This window comes from Danio rerio, chromosome 1, assembly GCF_052040795.2.
Source record: "Danio rerio strain M-AB ecotype USA chromosome 1, GRCz13ab, whole genome shotgun sequence".
Taxonomy (NCBI): domain Eukaryota; kingdom Metazoa; phylum Chordata; class Actinopteri; order Cypriniformes; family Danionidae; genus Danio; species Danio rerio.
In genome coordinates, this window is record NC_141021.1 from 26226812 (window position 1) to 26249890 (window position 23079).

The following is a 23079-nucleotide window of genomic DNA, read 5'->3' on the forward strand; positions in this document are numbered from 1 at the left end:
CCAATCAAATGCTCTCTAGTATTTGACATGCCCCGCCCCCTTCCAAAATGCTTATCGCTTGCTTTTAATTTGATGCACTTGAGCTCAACCATTCTCACTGGCAGAGACACTATTGGCTGTTTTTAAAAAGGTGATGAGCTTTCCATTGTGTCAATGTGTTTCGGTTGAGATTATGTCAAACATTAAATAAAAAAAAGCATATTTTGAAGCACTTCACATTAGCTTTAATTATTCAAATTTCTGATTAGCAGTGCATGCAGATGAGTGTGTCTATATTTGTAAAAATAACAAATAAATGCATAATTATTTAGACACATTTAGATGTAAAGTGCAACATACGTTACCTTTTCTCATGCAAGTGCATACAGCGTACTGTTGAGGTATGACCGTACAGCGTGTGGATACATTCTCCCGTCTCTGCATTCCAGACCTTGAGCGTTCGGTCCGTGGATCCACTGATAATGATGTTGTCTCGCATCTGAGAGGACCAAACCCCACCGGTGTGGCCCACTAACGTGCGCAAACACTGCAGAAAAAGGGATGAACGCAAAGGTAAATCAACTGAATCAGAGTAATGAAAGTACAGCAAAAATGCTGAAAATAAATCACTTAAATTATGTCTCCTCTAATTATAAGAACGCCGATCCATCACATTTGACCTTAACCGCAGACATCATTCCTGCTTATCCACATTCATCAAACAACTGCAATTCTAGGCAGGAAGGAGCAGTAATGGAAAATGAAACACACTGTATTTTATATGACATTAGATATTGATTAGCGTGGTGAGAGAAATCCCTTCGAACAATCCATAAGGCTAAGGGCCATTTCCTTTATATATAATTGAATCAAATTAAATTTAATTTCAGAGGCAAACAAAGGATCAAAATGTGCGATTGGTCATTCGGTTGGGTTATGAGGCGAGTGGAAAGTGACACCTCTGGGCGTAACCTCTGAACCATGACCGATAAAAGCAAGGACGATAAACCCCGGAGATGTGAAAGAGGTCTCAAGGCCTTTAATTCATAATGCAGCTGCTCCTATTTCTGTCTCCATCTTGTTCATGATCAACTGTAACACGCCATTAATCTTTAGAAGTGGTGACCATCCTCCAAGATATTGAGGACTTGAGCGTGGCTTTGTTCTATCGCCATATGTGGCATCTGATGGAACAAAAGAGCAACTACTGAGGAAATCAAACCAATCAGCAATCCTTCAAACCATCCCTGCGCTAACAATAAAAAGACAAATGACAAGATCAAACGAAAAGGTTAAAAGCAGAATGGCTTTTCATGGGGAAGCCATGATGTGTTGAAGCGTGCCAGTTTCTTATCATCTAGTGTTAAAAAGCTACCCAACTCATTTGTAGTGCCCATAAAATGCCTGCGAGAAAAGGGAGGGGGCTTAAATCATGAATATTAATGCTCTTCTTGCTGCATTATGTATGAAGTGTTGTGTTCCATAATGAGTATGTGCTACTAAGGCGATGGATCTTTCCCATGGAATGTTGAGGTGGTTTAAATAATGCTGGCCAGGAACGGAAAGCTTTCGGGCCATGTTCTCAGGCGATTACAGCCTGCTCAGTCTGTGTCTGGGAGAGGACCTTTGAAACCAAATGGCTTAGGTGTCTGTTTATCTGCCCGTTGAGAAAGCATAAAAGAGCAAGTCCGTGGCACCCACGAGGTATGAAGATTAGCATTCCGTTTGAGTGGCTGGTGGGAAACGTTTGAAGCCAAGGATAGTCGGAGGTTTAAATCCATTTGAGTAACCCCTTCCAAATTCCACTCATTTTACAGTCTTCATCTAATCTCGCTGAAGAAGAGACCGTGTCAATTGCGGCCAGAGTGCTAAAGTGCACAAGCTTGTTTCTGTTTAGTCTCTTTCCAAAAAATTCACATGGCTTTCAATGGACTGAAGCGGGTCACATTTCAACTCACTTGGTTCTTGCGTTTGAAACCCATCATATCTTTGAATGGCCAGGATTGGCTCAGACATTCATGTCTTAGATGGCGAGCAGACTGTTTGGAGCAGCTGTTTTCATTGCTAACCCTCCTATTTTCATACCAAAAAAGTCTTCTCCCATCTGGAAGAGCACTATTATTAAAGCTTTTCATTAACAAACCACAGACTACAATGGTTTGTGGGAACTGCAGTTTGAAGAACATCTGTCCGTTAAACACAGTTAAGCTGTTGAGCCCAGGCTCTGTAAAGGAGTCAAAGGAGGATATACAGGGTAAACAAAGTAAATGGTAGTGTTCCATAACCATGGTTTGGTTCTCAAGAGCAATAAATGGCTGATGGCTATTTTAGTAAATAGAAAGGTAAACAGACCCTTTGAGTACAAAACCTAGCAATGCTTGTCACCACCATATTACATCACTAAACCAAATTAGCAGGGAGCTTTCTGGGAAAGACTTTATTATTTTAAAGGTCATCAGAAGTTAAATCATTATAGCAAACTACAAAGAGATGGTTCTCCCCAAAATGATAATTGAGTCACTATTTGCTCACTCAAGTGGTTTCAACAATTATTAGTTTATTCTGTTAAACAACAAAGAAAATATTTTGAAAAAAAAATGCTAAAAAGCTGTAACCACAGACTTTCATAGAAGGGTAATCAAACACTACGGAAGTCAAAAGTTACAGGTTTCTGTCTGTCTTCAAACCTATTCTTTTGTGTTCAACAGAAGAACGATAATGAGACAGGTTTGGAATAAATAAAGGGTGAGTGAATTACAATTTTCAGTTTTGGGTGAACAATTATTTTAATGTTAATGGCTGAACAATAGCAAATGTTTATTGTTAAAAATTTAGAATAAAATATATGATAAAAGCACACACTAACATATTCTGATAAAAGTTTTGTGACTTCCTATGATTTAATTTAGGAATTAATACATTTTCATGAATTTTTTGACTAAAACCAAAGACTAAAATCAATTACCAAAAGGTAATTTAGAATAGAGCGCTGCATTTGAGCACGAGCCCTTTGGGGCTCGACTTTTTTATGCCCTAAAGGCTGGGCTTCGGGCTAATTATCAAGTCATAGCTAGCACACAAAATCTGCTTTAGAAAAAAATGTAAAATAAAAAAAAAACAGCTTAATGTGATCTAATGTGTGCAACTTTTCAAATAGTGACAAGTTTAAATGATGAGCCAACTGGTTATGCTCAGTGAAAAACTTGTGAAACTCACTGTGGACCACATACAGCTTGGATATCAATGTTACTTAAAAAAATAAACTAAAACTTACATTAAAAAAACAAAACAAAAAAAACAATAACATTCTATTAAATACAAATCTGGTGTAATTTATTGGCTTTAACAGTATAAGCTGTTTGACGGAAAAAAGACAGGCTTTGGGTCGGACTCGGGCCAAAAATTTTGATAAGCTGTTAGACAAAGTTAGGGCTACAGCCTGTGCGACTCCGGCCAGGGCTTAGATCAAAAGCCTCTAATTAGATTAAAGTGTTCTAATTTAGAATAAACAATTTTACTTACTTATCTATATGTATCTGTTTGTTTGCAAATATTTTTCACTCATAAATTAATAGTAACCCGAATTGTTAATGTGCATTAAATAATATTACCAGATCCAACTGTATTCAAATCAAATCTATTATTAAACCTAAAAACAAATATGAGTAAGATTAATAAATGCAAGTTCATGTTGCTACCTACTGTCAACTATTTTGAAATGATTACAAAATCAAATCAAAAGGTCACACTTTATTTTGATGGTCCATTTGTTGTATTGAAATGACATTGCATCTACATACCAACTAATCCTCATTAGATTATAAGTAGACTTTTAGGGTTAATAAAGGGTTAGTGTAAGTTGCATTGTACTTGCAACATTTCTTATGGCCAGTTAAATGTCTGTTAAAAGAGCAGTATCAACAGATTAAGCAGACAGTCTACTGAAGAGTTTATTCAAGATCATAAATACTAATACAAGTAAAGTAAATAATACTAATTAAATATTTTAAATAATACTACAATGACACCAACATAAATTCACTGCAATTGAATGGTAAAGTGCCAAAAATCTTACAACAGCTCTAATAAAACCATTCAAAAATCTTTAGAGAGGGTGTTAGCATTGATTTGAGAACAGATTTAGACAACTCTTCCATAATACATGACTTGCCAGCTCAGCATATGAAGGTAATGCGCGACAGGGTGTGTTTGTTTTGTGTGATGCAGGAGTGGGTGGAGGCTCGGGGCAGGAGTGCTGCAGTCTGCATGTTAAGAAGTTGGTGGTCAGCCAAAGGTGCAGTCTGAGTCATGGCTGGAGAAAGGGAGGGCGAGCCGGAGAGAAGCAGGAAATTAAAAGCGGAATAAACGAGGGGAGAGAGCGAGCGTGAAATGCAGCCAACGGCTTCAGGATGAGTGAAAGATGTGATGAAAGCAAGAAGTAAACAGGACGATGGAGGCCGGAGGGCTGTTTTCACAGTAAGAGACAGATGCATATGCTCATACACTCCCTGTAACCTCCTGACATCTCTATGCAGGACGTCCCATCACACCCAGGCCCTCCTGCGCGAGTGTAAACATCTCTTCCAAAGGTGACCTCCAGAGGGAGAAAACTGCTTTTGAAAGCAATCGCAAAATGCTCTCAAAGCCTTACAGATTTTAAATTAAATCTACACAAATTCATATTTTACCCTGGGTTACCTATTAATCCTATACTGTAAAACCCAATAAGTTAAGGCAACTCAAACCACGAGAAAACTGATTGCAACAAACCATTTCAATTAAAAAACTAATTCTAATGAGAACTGTGAGCTTAATCCATTAGCAAACGAAGCAATTTAAGCTCAGTAAAACCCATTAAATGGAGAACTCAAACCAACTAAGTACTGCAAAACCCAATAAGTCAACTATGAGTACTGTGAACTTGCTCCAATTAGGTTGAAATAATGAGGTATTTAACTCATTTCCTTCAACACAGAGTTCAAAACTCTGTTCAAATGAGTAGAATTAACTTTCAGTAAATTTTCATTTGATAAAGTTGACTGTTGGGTTTTACAGTGTAGGTAAATTTGGATATTTCACATTGTAAACATTGGGTCAATAATCATATTTGTATATTCACAGGTTAGCTGAAAGATTGCATAAAAGTCTGTATTTAAATGAATTGAAACAATACTATACTTGAGATTTTTTTTTGCAACAACTTAGTTGTTTTGTTTAATCCACTTAATCGTTAATAGTTAACTTAATTGATTTGTGTTGGGACAAGATTTTTTTTAATCATTTTGCATTTTATACAGTGTTGTTTTATATTTGATTAATCTGGAAAATTTGGCAAATAATTGTGTTGTCTTTATTTTCTTAAATATAGTACAAACACTATTTTGTTGTTGCTTTACTGCAGTTAACATATTTGTGGTTAGGACATACTTGTGCCTTTAGGTGCTGAAGCTAAATGGTACAAAAAGCACATGAATATTTAATGGGGTAATTTTTGAGTACGTTTCTTTGTTTTAAAATAATTAGTTACATATTTATTTTCCTTTACCGTGTTTACAGTGTTCCCAGATTCACAAACCAATTGACTTAACGTAAACATTTCCAAAGTGTTTTTACTTTTACTTTTTTTAAAATAAACACTGGTTTAAGGTATAAAAGTATAAACACCATATAACCCAACAGTCAACTAGTTATCAATTAATAGTGTAGTTATCTAAATTTACTGAAAGTTAATTCTACACACTTGAAAAGAGTTTTAAACTCAGTGCTGAAAGTAATGAGTTAATTAAATATCTCATTACTTCAACTTAAATGAAGTAAGTTCACAGTACTCATATAAATTACTTCAACTCAAATGGTTTGCAGAAATTTGTTTCCTCAGTTCGAGTTGCCTTAATGTATTGTGTTTTACAGAACTTAATTAGTTTGATTTCTTTTTATTGGGTTTTACAGTGCTCAAATTTCTTCGTTTACGCAAATTGATTAAGTTCACAGTACTCATTAGGATTAGTTTTTGAACTTAAATGGTTTGTTGCAATCGGTTTCCTCAAATGGATTGAGTTACCTCAACTTTTTGGGTTTTACAGTGTACATAAAATGATTATGCTGCTTTAAGGACATTGTGAAAGCCTTTTAGTATCTTAAAGTCTGGTTTTCAAGGTAACCCCAATCTTTTGTGGTCACCGAAAGTTTCCACATTACTCATCCTTGCACAGGGAGAGAAAAAAAGCTGTGGGTATATCCTGTCCATACTTCTCAGAGAAGCCAGATTTAGTACATTTTAGCCCTGGGCTGGTTGTGAAGTGACAGAATGAGAGAGAGAGAGAGAGAGATGTTGCCCAAGTGTCACTGTCACTATATAAGGAATATTCCAAAGGCATTTTAAAGCTGCTAGACGTCAGACATGTCCGTACAGCTGGCACAGAGGAAACCTCCATTGCTTCAGAGAGCTGGTGATCGTCTCTGAAGTTTTAGGAGGAATCCTTCTTGGCTCAGGGAGAGTTTCGACGGGTCCGACAGCTCAGTGAGATGGAGGGAGAAAGAGAGAGTCCTACATATTAATCCATGAAGAGGTGCAATCTCTGAGATGCCAGGTAATCTCAACAATGCAGCTTTTGAAGGCCTTACCACGGAGACAACATTAAAACCAAAGTCCAAAGCCTCTATTCTTATCTTGACCCTAATCCAAAACAACTCCACTTCTTGCTTATGTTTCTGTCACATTTCATCTCTCATCAGACTCTTATCATGCCGTGCAGATCCTCAAGCATGGCACACATTCAAATGAGCAGGATGATGCGTTACGGCCTAATCTTCCCCCAAAATCACTTTCCTATTACACACAGCATGAGGCCCATTCAATTTCTATGGAAGAGGGCCAGTAATAGCATTATCATGCTAGTGTGAGTAAAGATGGTCGGTAATCCACGGCATGCCAATCAGATCTTTATCTAACACTCCAGTGTCAGACATCGCTTAGAGATTTACTTATTTTCATAGCAGGCAAATGATACTAGGGGCAGACAATAAAACAACATTACACACTTGTGAATTTATTTCTAACATGGTAACGTCAGTGTTTTTTTCACAGGCTACAAAGATAAAGCAAGCCACCACGTTCTCAACGTTCTCAGAAGCAGGTTTTCAAAAAACAAATTAGGGTATTACATATGGTTGTAATAAAAATAGATCTATCTATGAATCAGCATATGTGACCCTGAACAAAAATAAACAGTCACAAGTGCTTTTTTTTTAAAATTAATATATGTTACGGCTGTTGCCTGCTTGTGCTTGTGTGTGTGTTTCCTAGAGTCTGGTCCGCCTTTGGAACCTGCGTCGAGTTACGCTATTTGCAAATTGGCTATAAATATAGACCGACATTAAGCGGAGAGAGGAAACTTCACTGCCAGCCATGAAGCTTTACTTATTTTTCCTTTAATTTCTTGTCTTTTTTCATTAAGTCTTATTTTATTATGCTTTGTTAATTGTTGAGTTGTTAGTCTTAGGTTAGTGTTGTATATTTGTTGGAGAACGTGAGTTTTGATTTTTTATTCAATCTTGCTTAGTTGTGACACATGATTTGCTTGATTGTTTTGTTGTAATAAATTCATTGGTTTGGACAACTTAATTCATGTGAACTCTTTATGTTGCGTTACCTTGATAGATTAATCCTTTGTTTTGTTTTTTTTGTTTGTTTTTTTAAATATCGTAACAATACACACGAAAGCTGAATCAATAATCTTTCCATTGATGTTTATTTTGTTCAGATGGGACAGTATTTAGAAGTTGTACATCTATCTGAAAAAGTTGGAACCTGAGGGTTAAAATAAATACTTAGAAAATTGCATTTATGTTCTAAATTAAGTTTGCTGATTAAAAAACTGAGTTTTGATGCATATACAGTAGGAAATTTACAAAATATCTTAATGGGATAATTTGGCAAAAAAGAAAGTGATAAGTTGAATCATTCAATGTATTAAAAAAACATTTTAATGTATAAAAATATACCACATAAAACCACATAGATTTGTTGTCCAGGGTCACATATAAACTAGGTTGCTGCCGGAAGTGGTGTTAGTGAGACTAGCAGGGGGCACTCAACCCTGTGTATCGCCCGTGTATTGATGGGGACATTAAACTGCTCAGTGAGCGACGTCTTTCAGATGAGATGTTATACCGAGGTCTTGACTTTGTGGTCATAAAATCCCAGGATGTCCATCGAAAAAGAGTAGGGGTTTAACCCTGGCCAAATCTGCTCACTGCCCTCTGCCCATTATGGCCTACTAACCATCCCAATATCATAATTGACTTCATCCTTCTGTCTCCTCTTCACCAATCAGCTGGTGCATGCAGTCTGGAGCAATATGCCTGCCATCGCGTCATCCAGGTGGATGAGGCACACTTGTGGTGGATAAGGAGATATTTCTCATCTCATCCATTACAAATGTGTAAAGTGCTTTGAGTGTTCAGAAAAGCACCATACGAATGTAAGGAATTATTATTATTATTATTATTATTATATGTAAAACTAAAACTAAATAAAAAAATACTAAACATGTTTTTTGAACAAACTAAATCATTGAAACAAGTGTGGTAAATTTATGTGAAACTATTCTGTACCCTTACCCTTAAAAACATTTTTAATTGTAAAAATAAATTGGGTCTAGTTCTCAAACCCTTGATAAATTACGATTTTAGCCAATAATTTGTAACCAGCTTTTCTCTATAAACAGCTTGGTGTTGATTAATCACTTCTGCAAAAGGAAGAAGCCATCCCATAGCAGGGATGGTGCCAACTCCCAATAAACATTATCTGTTATGAGAAAAGCTGCTAATCTGGTCTCAGATCAGCAGTGAAGGGCACCTTCTTACCGACACAGAAAGAAACCTGCTGCTTCCAACAGATGGACTGCAGCAGAATGGCCCCTTCGGACAGAATTTTTCAGTTTTAATCTATAAACTCAAAATGGACTCCACTATAATGAGCAAAAAAAACACTGAAGGGAGTTTAATGAGAACAGAGCACTTGTGTGCAAAGGAATTCCAAATATTTTCTCACTATGACATTCTTTGGCCTGCTTTATCCTCAGACAATATCAGAGTAAAGCAAACAAAGAACGTAGAGAAACTTAGACAATGAGACACTCAACCACCATACAAAGAGAAAGCGCACACATTCATTCTTTAAACAAAATGGAGGTCAAACTGAAAAGAACAACAACAACTAGTGTTGATTTGAGATGGTGAGTGTGTATATGGGGGTCGAAGATGTACAAATTCACGACCCATGACCCACAGGAGCCTATTTGTCTAGATCTGCTATCGATCCAAACCAGAGAAGGCTTTAGTCTCAGAGGGCGAGTATCTGGCTGTGAGCTGCTTCCATGAGCTCCTGGGCTTTACAGCACTTAAATGGTGAACTGAAGTGTAGCGAGAGGAAAAAGTAAACAGACCCAAGGTCAAGAGAGACTGTAAGAGAACCAAAAAGAAAGGAAGAAGGCAATGAAACACAAGGGAGGCTGGGGAACATCCATAGATTGATGGAGGCAATGCAGCCGAGTGAACATTTGCGGCTGTGGCCATGACAACAGGACTGCAGACCGCTGATAAAAAGTGACTGTCTGGTGCACAAAATGCTAATGTTTTGGAACGGAAAATAGGTGCATATTTGATGTTATTAATGAACTCCAAAAGACAGTTAATGGTTTACAGTTGAGCGAACCGCAGAAGGGAATAGAGAGTAGCAGAAAGTGTAGCAGAAGGGAAGAAGTCACACTAAATCCCATTGTCTCCTGCTTCACTGTGCCACTTCCTCTGACAAGCGCTTCAAAGGACACGGCATTTCCTGTATAATTAGCCACAGCCAGTGTCGCGGGACTCGCTAAAGCATTGCATCAGTCTTGAGACCCTATTCACTGTTATATTCTATGAAAATATACCATACTAAGTGCTTTAAAGACCAAGTGCATAAAAGGGAATTTAAAGGGAATGTCAACATCTTATAAGTGTACATTTATATGAAGCACACTAGGAGATGAGCTATTATAAACAGTTAAGTTTAATCTTATTTACATTTTGTCATCCGCTTCGCAGCCAATCAGTAAGCAAGTACAAAGTTTAAAGGGACCCGAGCGGGGAAGCGTGTTCTCTCTTGCTTGCCTTTGTGTGTGTGTTTTGGCTTGTGTTGTAAGTTATTATGTTGATGTGACTTTAAAGATTTTGTTCTTGTTTCAGTTTCGGTGTATTGTTATCGTCTTGTATGAGCGTATTTCACAATCCCTGATCTTTGGTGTCCGAATTCCTCTGGCAATTAAAGATTTTAGATGTCACGTGACATACTTCGCAACACACAGAAAACTCCACTGTCTAAACACACTAGTTTAGAAGTGAGCACCACACGTTGTAAGTTTTCAACGCATCTTTGGTTAGAAGAGTAGTATTAGATGCATGTAAACACTGAAGATGTTTTTTTATGTTTATTTACTATTAGTAGGTAGTTTAAAGGGTAATTTTCAGATGGTTTTGAAGTTTTTGTAATATTGCTTTTATTTGGCGCCACTTGAAATTCTGTTTAACCCATTCATAACATACTATAATTGATTTATTTTCTTTTTTGAGATTCCTTGTACAAAATATTTCTGCTGTTTGACTTTCACTTTTGCAGATAAATTCACTTATTTTTGCATTATTTGTTTGTCGTTTTGCTATTTTGCAACACATCAAATTTTTGAGTCACATCTAATGTTACCTCTTTACCCCTAGAGCTAAACCTTAAAGTTGTAACATTCAGTTAATTGGTTTAAGGCTTGAATAACTATATTTTTTAATTTAGAAACAACTTTCACAGAACCTTCCGATCACACCGTAAAACTGTTCTTTTTTGCTTTGTTTTTCCAGTTTTGATTTTTTCACATTTACTTGAGATCCAAAAAGTCTTGTTTTCTTTGATCTAAACAGATCAAAATAAAGTACATTTATAATTAAACCAAAAATATTTGACAATGGGATCAGAGGAATCAACTTAAGTGAACTAAAAGATTGTTGGAGAAAGTTACTTTTGAAAGCAATGCATAAATATATTGAGCTACCCCCCAAAAAAGTAAGTAGTTACTTTACTTAGTTTTTATGGTAAGTAATGCTTTATGTTGCTTTTGAATTACTTTTGAAAGGCTTGATCTCTTTCAGAACTTCCAGGGTATTTATCTTTTTTTTTGTTTGTTTGTTTTTAAATAGAGCCTCTCTGCATTTAATGACACACTGTATAACCTAAATAAAAACTAATAAAAAAAAAACAGTTGTAGTTAAATAAACTAATGGGCACAACAATGCAACAGAACTCAGATAAGCCCGGAAGAAACAAAGCTTAAAAGAATAAATGATGTGATTGTTTTTAGCGACAGGCTTCAGCCATTGTTTAAACTCATCTTTCACCAACCAGACGTACACAAACTTACAGAGGTAGTTTTGCACTCATTTAATCTCTTCTTGGAAGACCCACAGAATCCATGAAAATAAATAAAATTACATTTAATGAATTTAAATACAAAATTAAAATGTTTAATTGATGAGATATTTTGAAAGACACAAAGTGAAAACTGCATTTTTGAAGAAGGCTGGGGCTGTGAAGTGATAAGTGCATTCTTTAATTGCATTGTTGTTCTTAGACAATTTTGAGAGATGTAAACAAAATTAATGGTCCCAACGTATTTCTTGTTTTACATCAAGTTCTATAGCTTCTGAAAATCCAAAAAGAAACGCATATTAATAAATAAAGTTACGAAATAGTTTAATAACAAGCAGGGAATATTCATGGGCCAATTACATCACCACATTGAAATGGTCTATTTAATGCATTGTATATTACATCTAGTTTGCTTAATCTCTAATACTATTTTATTTCTCTCGCAAATTTAGATATTTTTTTCTGGATAACAGAAGCTGATCCAAGCTTTACAAGCATTTTCAAGCTGGTGCTTCTTTCCGACAGCTCCGCAAACAGCACTGCATGATGGGAACCAAAAAGGCAGCCTGCCATATATGTGGCGATGACCCTAATCATGGCGCATCTGCCATCTGCTACGATGATGTCTCTCATCAGACAGCATGTTGCTGCTGCACCAATCACGTTTCCACTGTGATAAGACGAGGGCCAATCAATGCACACTAGATTTGATTACAGAAGCCCAATGACTGATAACCTTGGGAATGATTTGCGATCACTTCCATGGGGGAGGAAAAAAAACTAAATACTGAAAAGTCACATGAAAGATGGGAAAAAGGAAAAATCTAACAAATGAGCATGAAAATGATAGTGTCTGTTATGCTGCGAACAGTGAAGAGAGAGATTTTCATTAGACTCTGGATGAAAATGGAGGTCAGGATGGAAAGGGCAGTGCTGCATGATAAGTGAACCACACACACACGCGCTATTTTACAACAGCCATAAACTTGCAGCAAGGACCATGTCACTGCATCAGCTAGTGCAATCAATCCTTAAAGTGCAGGAGGATGGAAATGGCATGGATGAGAGAAATGAATAAAAAGAAAGAGTCATCCAGAAAGACATGCAGCTCGTGATCATCTTAGCGTTCAATAGAACATGACTGTTCTCACATTCTCACGTGAATAAGTGATGAAGACGGTCATGTGAAGGTTTTCTGGATGAATTGAGATGGCAGCCAGTGCTGTTGTACAAGGATGTTGAGTGAAAACACACACCTCCCATGAGTGAGGGAGTGAGAAGATGGAGAGAATGAGAAGACAGATGCACATTAAGCACATGCATGAAGGGGCCAGCTCAATCTGAATTCATTTGAAAATGCGAGGAAAGCCAACGGTTGGATGATAGATGATTATTAAATACATATGTGATGACTGGAAAAAGAAAATTATCTTTAATTCCAATATGGAATTGAAAACCCTTCATTTAAACTGATAATGTGTTTGGAGGGATGAACAAATAGAATTTTACATTCAGAACATTCCAGTAATGACTTTTACACTCGATCTACAGAGACAATCTGTTTGGCCATTTTTAAATTTAGCAATTGAGTAACTTCAAAATTAAACCCAAATAACTAAAATACACTGACTTTTCCTAAATGTATATACATGTCATTCTAACAGTGCATTCACACTGATAGTGGCGAGAGCGTCAAAGTTTGCTCTGGACGCCTTGACGATAACACAGACTACATTCATAATATTCCGAGTGCGTCAAAATTCACTACATTAATCTTGTATTTAAAGGAGCCATTTGTGTAGTGTGGCTTTGCTCTGCTTATCCAATATGTCAATGTGTCTAAAATATTCTGAAGCAGCAATACTGTTTTGTACTGTCTTTATAGTTAGCACGGGATTCCCGCCTTTTAAAAAAATAAATAACGTTAATGCACATCAGTAACTCACCTGTAACTTTTTTTTATTTATGCCCCTTTAAGAAAACAACAATAACTAATACATATATGTTCATTTAAATAACATTAATTTATTCAGGAAACGCGTTTAAGTTTTCAGTGTTTTGTGGGATAGGCTATTTAGTGTTTTCTGACCTGATTAGCTATTTTGGCTTACTTTAGGACAAACTATGCAAACAATGCATCTAATTTGACATTACTTTTAGCCAATATGTATCTATTTTATGAGAAAACGTGGTTTTCTCCACATCTTGTGAAATCTTATGGTGTCATCAGTACTTTTTTTTTTCTCATGTGGACTGATTGGCACGCTTATGCATTCACAATGCCATGAACTGTTATAGGGGTGGTCAAATTATCATCTATTCTTTATTTTATTTACTTTACTTTTACATTATAATTTAAAATACAGATTAGAGTGTTCTTTTTAGTAGATTTAGTGTACCACACACATATTGTTTTGATGTCCTTCAAGGCTTAATTAGGAGGGTCAATCGAACCCCAAACCCACCCTGTAATTTGCACCCTGGTTGTACAGAGTATTATTTATGCCATCAATTATATTACCCAATAAATGTTATTTTTTTGATGCCTACCCCCACCTCAACCCTAAACCCAACCGTCACAGTACTGTAAAAATATTAATTATTGTTATTGTTATCAAAAAATGCTGATGCATTGATGTGCATATCGCACATCTGGCCAGCCACATATCCAATCTAGACTTTACCCGTCAGAGCTCATTAACAAAGTTGACTTGATTTTAACTCTCATTGACCCCCACACTAGTGAAGATGCGCCGTGCCCCTTCTCAACGCTTATTGTCGCTGGCTCACATTGAAAATGAATGACTTCCGGTCAATTCCACGCTCTCGCCACATTCGGTGTGATCGCACATAAACACTTATGTTATTAAAATGACAAAACACACATTGGTGCATTTCTATGCATTGTGTGTTGTCTCGTTATAATATAAAACACCTTCTTTAATTAGTATCCTTAAAGCAAATATTCTTAATTGTATTTGTGTAATTTTAAAAAATGTAAATGTTCATTTAATCATGTTTTGCAGACTTGCAATAATTGAACTCTATTTCAAAATAATGAAAGAAAACGCACCTTCCCAGTAACAGCAGACCACACTTTGAGCGTGTTGTCGTCTGAGCCGCTCACTATGCGGTTTCCACAGAACTGGAGGCAGGTGATGACATGGTCGTCATGGCCTTTCAACACCTGGAAATAGAAGATGGCACAGGAGGGAAAAAAAAAGATGATTAATTACAATCTGAGCAGAAATGCCAGTATTTCAGTGGTGTGAGAGAATGACGTCAAACTGCTGATGTGGCAATTGAAACTGTGACAGGTTCACTTGATCACCATAGTAACAAACAAGTGCTTTGCAACCTTGCTGCTAAAGTCACAGCAATATTAAACAATTTCAAACTCCTGCTAATGAAACACATCTGATTAACTTGTCAGTTTTTCAGTAGAGACTCCAACACCTGAAATGAATGAGTCAGCACAGGAAGACATGGGAGGAAAAAGTAAACAGCTGGTTTCTCTTCAGGAACAGTGTTGGGAAATACTTAAGTAAGCAACTGCTTCTGCTGGTCTGGAGCATCTAATAAGATCAAATTCATATTTCTGGCATGCACTGCACCTTTAAGATGATTTCTAAGTAGCTCTTTACAGGCTGGTGCAGGCGTTTTCTTAAACATTAGCACTAATATCTGTTCCAGGTCTGAGCCCCAGGTGACAGGCTGATGGGTTTCTCTCTAAAGGAATTCAAAATTAGACATCCAAGTGATTAAAGTGATTAAATAGATTGCCTTCAGTTACAGTGAAGCAAAGAAATGAAAGCAGGTACTATGTATCTCTGTTCAGAACTCTGGGATAATTTTTTAAAGAATGTAATGTTATATAATGTAATGTTTATTTATATAGTGCATTTATTGTGTATGGCCATACACCAAAACTGCTTCACTATCACGAGTGAGGGTCTTTCTACACCACCACCAGTTTGCAGCATCCACTTGGATGATGCGACAGCAGCTATAGGACAAGGGCGCTCACCACACACCAGCTACTGGGGACAGTGATAGAGCCAATTTGGTGGATGGAGATGCTTAGGAGGCCATGATGAGTAAGAGTCAGGAATTTGGCCAGGAGACCAGGGTTACAACCTTACTCTTTACAAGAAGTGCCATGGGATTTTTATTGAACACAGAGAGTCAGGGCCTCATCCGAAAGTGCTCATTGACGGTATAGAGTCCCCTTCACTATACTGGGGCATTAGGACTTACACAGACCACAGTTTGAGCTCCCCCTGCTGGCCTCACTAACACCCATCCAGGCACTGACCAGGCTTAGCCCAGCTTAGCTTCAGTAAACATCCAGTCTTGGGCTGCAGGATGATATGGCTGTGGCTAAATAAGTCTCATTCTCAATAGTATTGAATTTATTTAATTAAAAAAAATCCAGTAAAAACAGTACTATTCCGGAATGTTACTATTTAAAATCTATTTTAATACATTTTCAAAATGTCATTTATGTAATGTAGGATTTCCAGCAGCCTAATAATGCAGTTTAGTGTCACATGATCAGAAATCAATATAATATGCTGAGTGCTCATTTTTTCTTAGCAGTGTTAAAAAACAGTTGTGAAGCTACATTTATTTTGTTTTGCTTTTCTAGCATTAACACCATTCATTAAAAATAAATGTCTTTACTGTTACTTTTGACCAAAATGTATGCCCTTTTACTGAACAAAAGTAAAATTTCCTTAAAGAATCTTACTAATCACAAAACTATTGAACAATAGTTAAAAGTACTAAGTCTTATGGTGCACATGTATATTTTGGCAATAGATAAAAATACACTGTATGGAACAGAATGTTCAAACTTTCTTTTATGTCAGAAATCAGACTAAGCATCATGTATATTTATAGATTTAGTAAATTTCTTACTGTAGATATATCAATTTATTTTTTGATTAGTGATGTGCATTGCTAAGCAATTGTTTTTTAACCCTCAGATTCCAGATTTTTAAGTAGTTTTATCTTTATCTCCGTCAAATATTGTCCTATCCTAACATCAGTTAGAGCTGGCCCAACTCACGATATTATATCATTGCAGAAATGTGCAACAATATGAATCGAATAGCGTGTTGATATTAGAGAAGAACCAAATTTTAAGCAGCCAAAAATGTATTGTCTAAAAATGCTATGCCATTTACTGGACACTCTATTTTTTGTGACTTCAGACATTGTTGGGGTACTCCTTTTAAATCTGGAAGCATTAACAACTAATATAAAAAATATATGTCGTTATCGTTCAATATGGAAATAATTAGAAACTGTGTTTTTGCCAAATTGCCCAGTCTTAACATCAGTTCTATAGAAAATGTGATTGTTCTATTATATCTATAATAAAGCTTATTTATTGTGCTTCCATGTAATAAACATACATCTCAGTTAAAAAAAGAAACACTCAAGACTGGTTTTGTGGTCTATGGTCCTATTAATAAACTAAACAATATTAAATTTTAATGTATATATTAATATATACTTCTGGGACACTTCTCCAATGTTTAGATTTACACTCACTGTGCCAGTGGTCTTCAGACTGGACAAATTGCAAGGAATCTCATTAAATGTGATGCTAACCCACAAATCAAGTCTACATAAGATGGATAAAGTAGAATAAGTGTGAACCGAAAGTGATGAAGACTACTACCTTAGGTGACTTGAGGTCTCCTCTCCTCCAGTTGGTGTCTATTCTGTGTTGTCTGATGTAGGCACTCTTCCAAGGACTGTGTGTGAACCCCGGCTTGATGACCTTCCTTCTCTTTATGTGCAAGGGCTCATCAATACCTGCAATAGAGTTGGGGTTTATGTTGGTGACACTAATGATTCAATGCACAATACCACTTGGCCGACTAGAAATCAGTCAGGGAACTATTTAGTATACTTGGGATGCAGTTAAGGGATACATTTTAAAAGTCAAAGAGTTTATGGGGGAGGTAAAGAAAATATATATTACCTTCTTCTTTGCATTTTTCCTTCCAGAGCAGGTTGTCCTCTGCTAGAATACGCCAGTAACGACACGTCTGGGCTGCCTGAAGCAGATCCTTTGGCTCCAGAAATGACAACACGTGCAAAGCCAACTACAACAAGACAGAGACAGAAAGAGTCCGACATCAGGAACATCAGGAGAGGGTGAGGCTGATGGAGAAATAAAGAACCTCTTTATTTTATACAATGTTCTCCACCCAAAAATATGCATGTATGGATGTTTGTGTATACATTATATGTGTATGTGATTTTATGACCTATCAGGGCACAAATTTATATAATGATATGGTTTTGACACAGGGATTACAATCAAAAGTTGACATGTCTCCATTTTTCTAAAGGCTTATGAAGTATTTTAAATACAGCTTGTTAAGTATAAAATAACAGAAAATCTATAGAGTTTTCCAACCAATCTATATCACTAGCATTTATATTCAAACAAAGTATGTTGCTCCAATATTCAATAAATAACTATGGCAAGCTCCTAGCATTATTAATCCAATTAAAAGACTTGATGACATTAGTCAAGTGATGAAGTACACATTGTTCCCCCTTGTTCTCACATTTTCAAGTGTGCTTCCACTTTGCAAAGACCTCTGTGAAGACAGAGCATGTCCAAACAGTTCCACCAAATCTTATGCAATCTATCATAAAGGTTGCAGTCTGAGATTCCACAATGTGTACAGTATTAGCCTGAAGGAGCTTTTTCCACAATCTGCCTCGATCAGGCAGACAGACACACCCTGCATACTACTGCACCGACACTGAACATAAACAACACATGACAGGTGAAGGAGGACAAGAACTGCAAGCTGAAACAGCGACGGAGAGAAGAGGGGATGAAAGGAAGAGGGCTGCTATTAAAGAAAGAATGAGAGCAGGAAAAGCTGGGGGAGGGGTGGTTTCATCTCTATATTCGTGAAGAGAAGCTCAGAGAGTTGTAAGATCTTTCTGAAGAGGTGTAAGAGAGGACATGCCTGTCATTTGAACTCCAGCACTTGCTTTGCTTTAAAAGCAGTCTGTCAAATATTAGAGCAATGAAGTGGAAGACTGTTAAAAATAAAGGAAATTAAAGGATCTGCTTACAGATCAGGATTTTGGGGATTTCAATGCATGAATCGCTGTGGTTTGTTTACTACTCAGCTATTCAAACTCCTTTACACATTAGGAAAAGTATTCATAAGGTGTTTATTAAATTTGTACATGAAATCACCCACATACCAAAATGTCAATGGGAATAAGCACATTTTTGACATATTTGATTTTTCGGATTTTATACAAACTAACTACCAGTCAGCATGTTGGGTTTTGTATACAATTGACAGTGCTACAGCTTTTTTCCAGTAGCCTTGATTCTAGATGTATTTTTCCCATTTATTTTACCATAAAGATTTAAAAATAAGTCTTCATTAAAGAGAGACAAGCAATAAACCAAAAAAACTAGCTAGGCTAGGGGAGTTAAATCAGAAAATATAACTAAGACAAACTATAAAAATAAAAAAATTAGACTGTATCAGACTGTACTTAATGGCTTAATGAGGCAAGCTCATTAAGAACAACAACCTCATTAAGCATTGCTTAAGCAAATATAAGGAATAAAAAATTTAGAAAATATTATTTATGGTTAACTTTTATGTTGTGTTATCTAATATGTCTGGTATTATTGAATTAGTTTAACAAAAATCATTCACTGCAGTCTATTGCAGATGCAGGTACTCAAACATGAGCATAAATATAGCAGCAAACACACACAGTGGGCAACTGTTCACAAAACAGCTTGTCCATTCCAATTTGGTGGACAGCCATAAAAGCTGATAACATCATCAAAAGCATTTAGAATTCATTGAAAGCCTCAACTCTTAGATGAGGTATGCATTAAACAGTATATAAATTACTTTTAAATACCTATTCCTCTTTAAAGTCAAGGAATGTAATGTTCGCTTCCAGAAGCAGACCACTGACTTTACCCTATCGCACATAATGCATTTTGAATGAATCTATCGAGGGTGAAATATTCACCATTTCAAAGCAAAAGTTCGCTAGGTTGGTGGCATCAAAACTTTGAAAGACAAATAACTTCAAGCATTACGAATGAACATGCACCAAAAAAAAATAAAAAATTGGTGTAAATTAATTATGATACATTTCCTCTCATTTCAAATTGTGATTTTTCAACTTATTTTAGGCAAATGAAAGCCAAGAGCAACAATTAATTCTGAATCAATGACATCAAATTACTTGAAATAACTTGTGGATTACTCTCACCTGGAACACAGCTAACTCTTGTTGAGCCAATTACAGCCTAATCATTTGGTTTGGACAACCAACATTGTGTTATTTACTGCAGTTTGTACTTAACTGCTTTAACGATGCTTACTGTTGACTGAGACTGATCTCAGAACTAGCATTAGCACAGTTATGGCAAACATTAATGTAAATTACTCTCACCTGGAACACAGTTAACTGTTGTTGAGCCAACTAAATCTCAATCACTTTATTTGGACAAGCACAATTATGTTATTTACTGTCGTTCATACTTAACAGCTTTAACAATGCTTACTGTTGACTGAGACTGATCCCAGTACTAGCATTAGCACAGTAAACAAACATTAATGTTTTGAATAAAACTGCCAACTCCTAAACCATTAGTGCTACCATCCTGTAAGGTAGTTACGTGAAAACCTTACTTGATATTCATCTAAATCCTAAAACTAAGCGAAGATTAGACTCTAACAAGTCTATTAACTTAAAACACTTAGGATTCATATTAGGGTCAATCATTTTTTCTATTACCACAATCAAAGCAAGCACAACACACACACAAAGCATGCTGGAAACTACATATCCAATTACACCAACATAATTCCTTCACATCGTCACAACACAAAATTATAAATTGAACATATTTATTTTTATATATTTATTTTAAATAAATGTGCAGCTTTAGCTAATTTTTTAAACAAGAATTTATAGCAAACAGTAAAAAAAAAAAAATTCTGAGTGCGAGTGATTTTAGGGCTCTATTTACCTCTCTCGGTAGCAGTGAGATGAAGTCTCTCTGAAACTGCGGTTCGATCACCTGCATCATATGTTTGACCTGTGTGGGCTCACAGCTGTCGATTAACTCATCCAGTGCAAGCAGCTTCTCTGGGCCACTCCAGCTCTGAAACACACAACAGTACATCATATTACACCAACAACATCTTTCAATTAACGAGCAATGCAGCAAACCATTTCCTGAGTAGGCTATTTCAGATATGAACTTAACCACGACAGTGCTTGCGAGTCAAGTAGGGAACTTCCCAGAGTTTGTTTTCCCAATATTAAGCTGCGGTCAATTTCATCCAGTTCAATCAAAATGTTTGCCTGCTCTCACGGTGTTCAAAGTTTAATTCGCTCACAGTGAGGACGTGCTGCACCACAGAGATTGAGCCAAAGTCATTCCGCTCTGAAGCGCATCAAATGAGGGAGGAGGATTGCTCAGGGATGTTTATGATGGAAGAGGGATGCACAGAAGAGGACTATGGGGAGGTAAAGCACCAGTAATTTACTGCTGAAATGCTTCAGCTGGGAAACTCAGATTTGTTGTCGCGGGCTGGTTTAGGTCTATATTTGTTTATGCAATCATAACTGCTATTTTTAAAAGTGCAAACTCGTCAGACACCATTAAACAGGTGAGCAAAATCAGATTCAAATGTGTGGATTTTTTAATTTACACAACTAAAAAAAATAGTTCAAGATGCAGGCTATTTTAGACAAAAAAAAATCTATGAATAACAAATTATAGCTGAATTATTTTTAATAATAATAATAATAATAATAATAATTTCAAACATTTATGTTCAAACTGTGTTCAGTTTTTTTTTTTATTACCATTAATCCAGCAAGGACACTCTCAATCAAAAGTGACAGAAACTACCTTTACAATATTATAAAAAAATATGCAACATTATATATAAAATATAAAGCGTAAACAATGGCTGTAGTTTTGAACTTTCGACTGATCTAAAAATGCAGGATCTTACATAAAAATATTAAAAACCAGAAGTTTCAACAATGCTAATTTAATTCTTGTAAAAAAAACACAAATTCACACAATTATTTTATGCTGACCCAATAGAAATCGATTAAGTTAACTAAGTTTAGAGGAAGGATTGCACACAAAACAATTGAGTTGAAAACTGAAAAATTGTGCTAATTGAGTTCATTTTAAATAAGTCAGGGCTTAATAAAGACTTCCCGACACTCGAGACAGTACACAGGACGGTTACTGGCCCGATCTGGTAGACGGATTGCTGCCTAGTCACTAAAGTTTAATTTGCCTGCGACTGTCAATAACATGCAAAAAAAAAAAAAAAAAAAAAAACAGTTTGGCCTTTTAAGCTTTAAATGCTACCTTCTCTGTGATGTGGTAAACACCATATTGCATTTCGGTTTCTTTTATCTGATTGGATGTTATGAGCACGTAGTTTTTTTTTCTGTAACCTTATAATAACTAGTACAGAGAGACAGCAACATGGCGGCAACATCAAATTATAAAGCTAAAGAAAATGGCTGTTTCTAAGGTCTAAAAAACATTTACGTAGATACAACACGACAAAAAAAATGATGTTTTGCACATCAGTTTGCCGTCAGTTTAGCAGGTCAGCCACCTTTTGTTTTGCAATAAAATACCTGTACATTTTCTCTAGACCATTTTAAGGTGGTCATGTCATTGGCCCATGAACATTTCCTGCTCGTTATCAAACTACTTCATAACAGTTACAAGGGGCAATTTAATCATAACTTCATGTTAAAACCGCTATCATAGCATTATCAATATGCAACGCTTTTTGGATTCTTAGAAGCTATAGAAATTAAAAATGTAAAACAGGAAATACGTTGGGACCATTGTTTTTGTTTACATCCCTCAAAATGATCTATAGTGCTATATGTTATTTGCATAAGACTTTTTAAAAAAAATTTTGCTCATTATACATTTATTGACATTTTTGACGCATTATTTAAAATTTGTGGCTAAGAAATAGCAATTAACTTCTCTCTTTTTTTGGTGGGGTCAGTGATATTGGGTCATATTGGGAGGGCAAGTAAAATAATACTGACTTCCAGTAAAATAATACTGGAAATACTGGCCTAATCAGACCAGTAAAAAAATCCTTAACGTTGAACCCTGTAAGTAGTTTGAACAAGCAGCTACAATAATTAGAGTGATTATTTATGGTCATATTATCATAATAGAATGATTTCTGAAAAAAAAATCTAAATAAAACATGTGATCAAAAATTAATACACATTTTTGTTTGTTCCGATTAAACTACTTCCACACATTCTTCTAACTTTAGAATTGACTTTTCCTAAATCACAAATTTGAATTCCCTGCCAGGCTTTCCAAGACTGTCTCAACTCTGCGTTTACTAAAAAAATGACAAGGTTGCAATTCTAGTGGCCAACTTCAACCTTGAGCACACAGAACTGCCACTAAGATCTATCACCACAGGCTTCCACTGTAGAATGCAGAAATAAGACATTTAATGTGAATCACGTAAGCGATACTGGAGCCCAGAGCTGCTGACTCACAGGGAAGCGGGGTGTCATTTGCACCTCCAGAAATAAGC

General features: G+C 36.1%; 1 protein-coding gene across 6 annotated transcripts in view; it reads right to left on the reverse strand.

Annotated features, from left to right (window-relative positions):
- fbxw7 (F-box and WD repeat domain containing 7) overlaps window positions 1–23079 on the reverse strand; it is a 281944-nt gene that overhangs the window by 12997 nt on the left and 245868 nt on the right. For 3 of the 6 annotated variants that reach the window (XM_087237222.1, XM_087237224.1, XM_087237226.1), the window contains 5 exons: window positions 20493–20627; window positions 17433–17556; window positions 17127–17263; window positions 14511–14624; window positions 345–526 (listed from right to left, as the gene is read on the reverse strand). In XM_087237222.1, coding sequence (XP_087093348.1) covers window positions 345–526; window positions 14511–14624; window positions 17127–17263; window positions 17433–17556; window positions 20493–20627 — 692 coding nt within the window. Of the gene's footprint in view, window positions 1–344; window positions 527–14510; window positions 14625–17123; window positions 17264–17432; window positions 17557–20492; window positions 20628–23079 lie in introns of all 6 variants that reach the window. The other 3 variants (XM_087237221.1, XM_087237223.1, XM_087237225.1) reach the window with 1 other exon arrangement.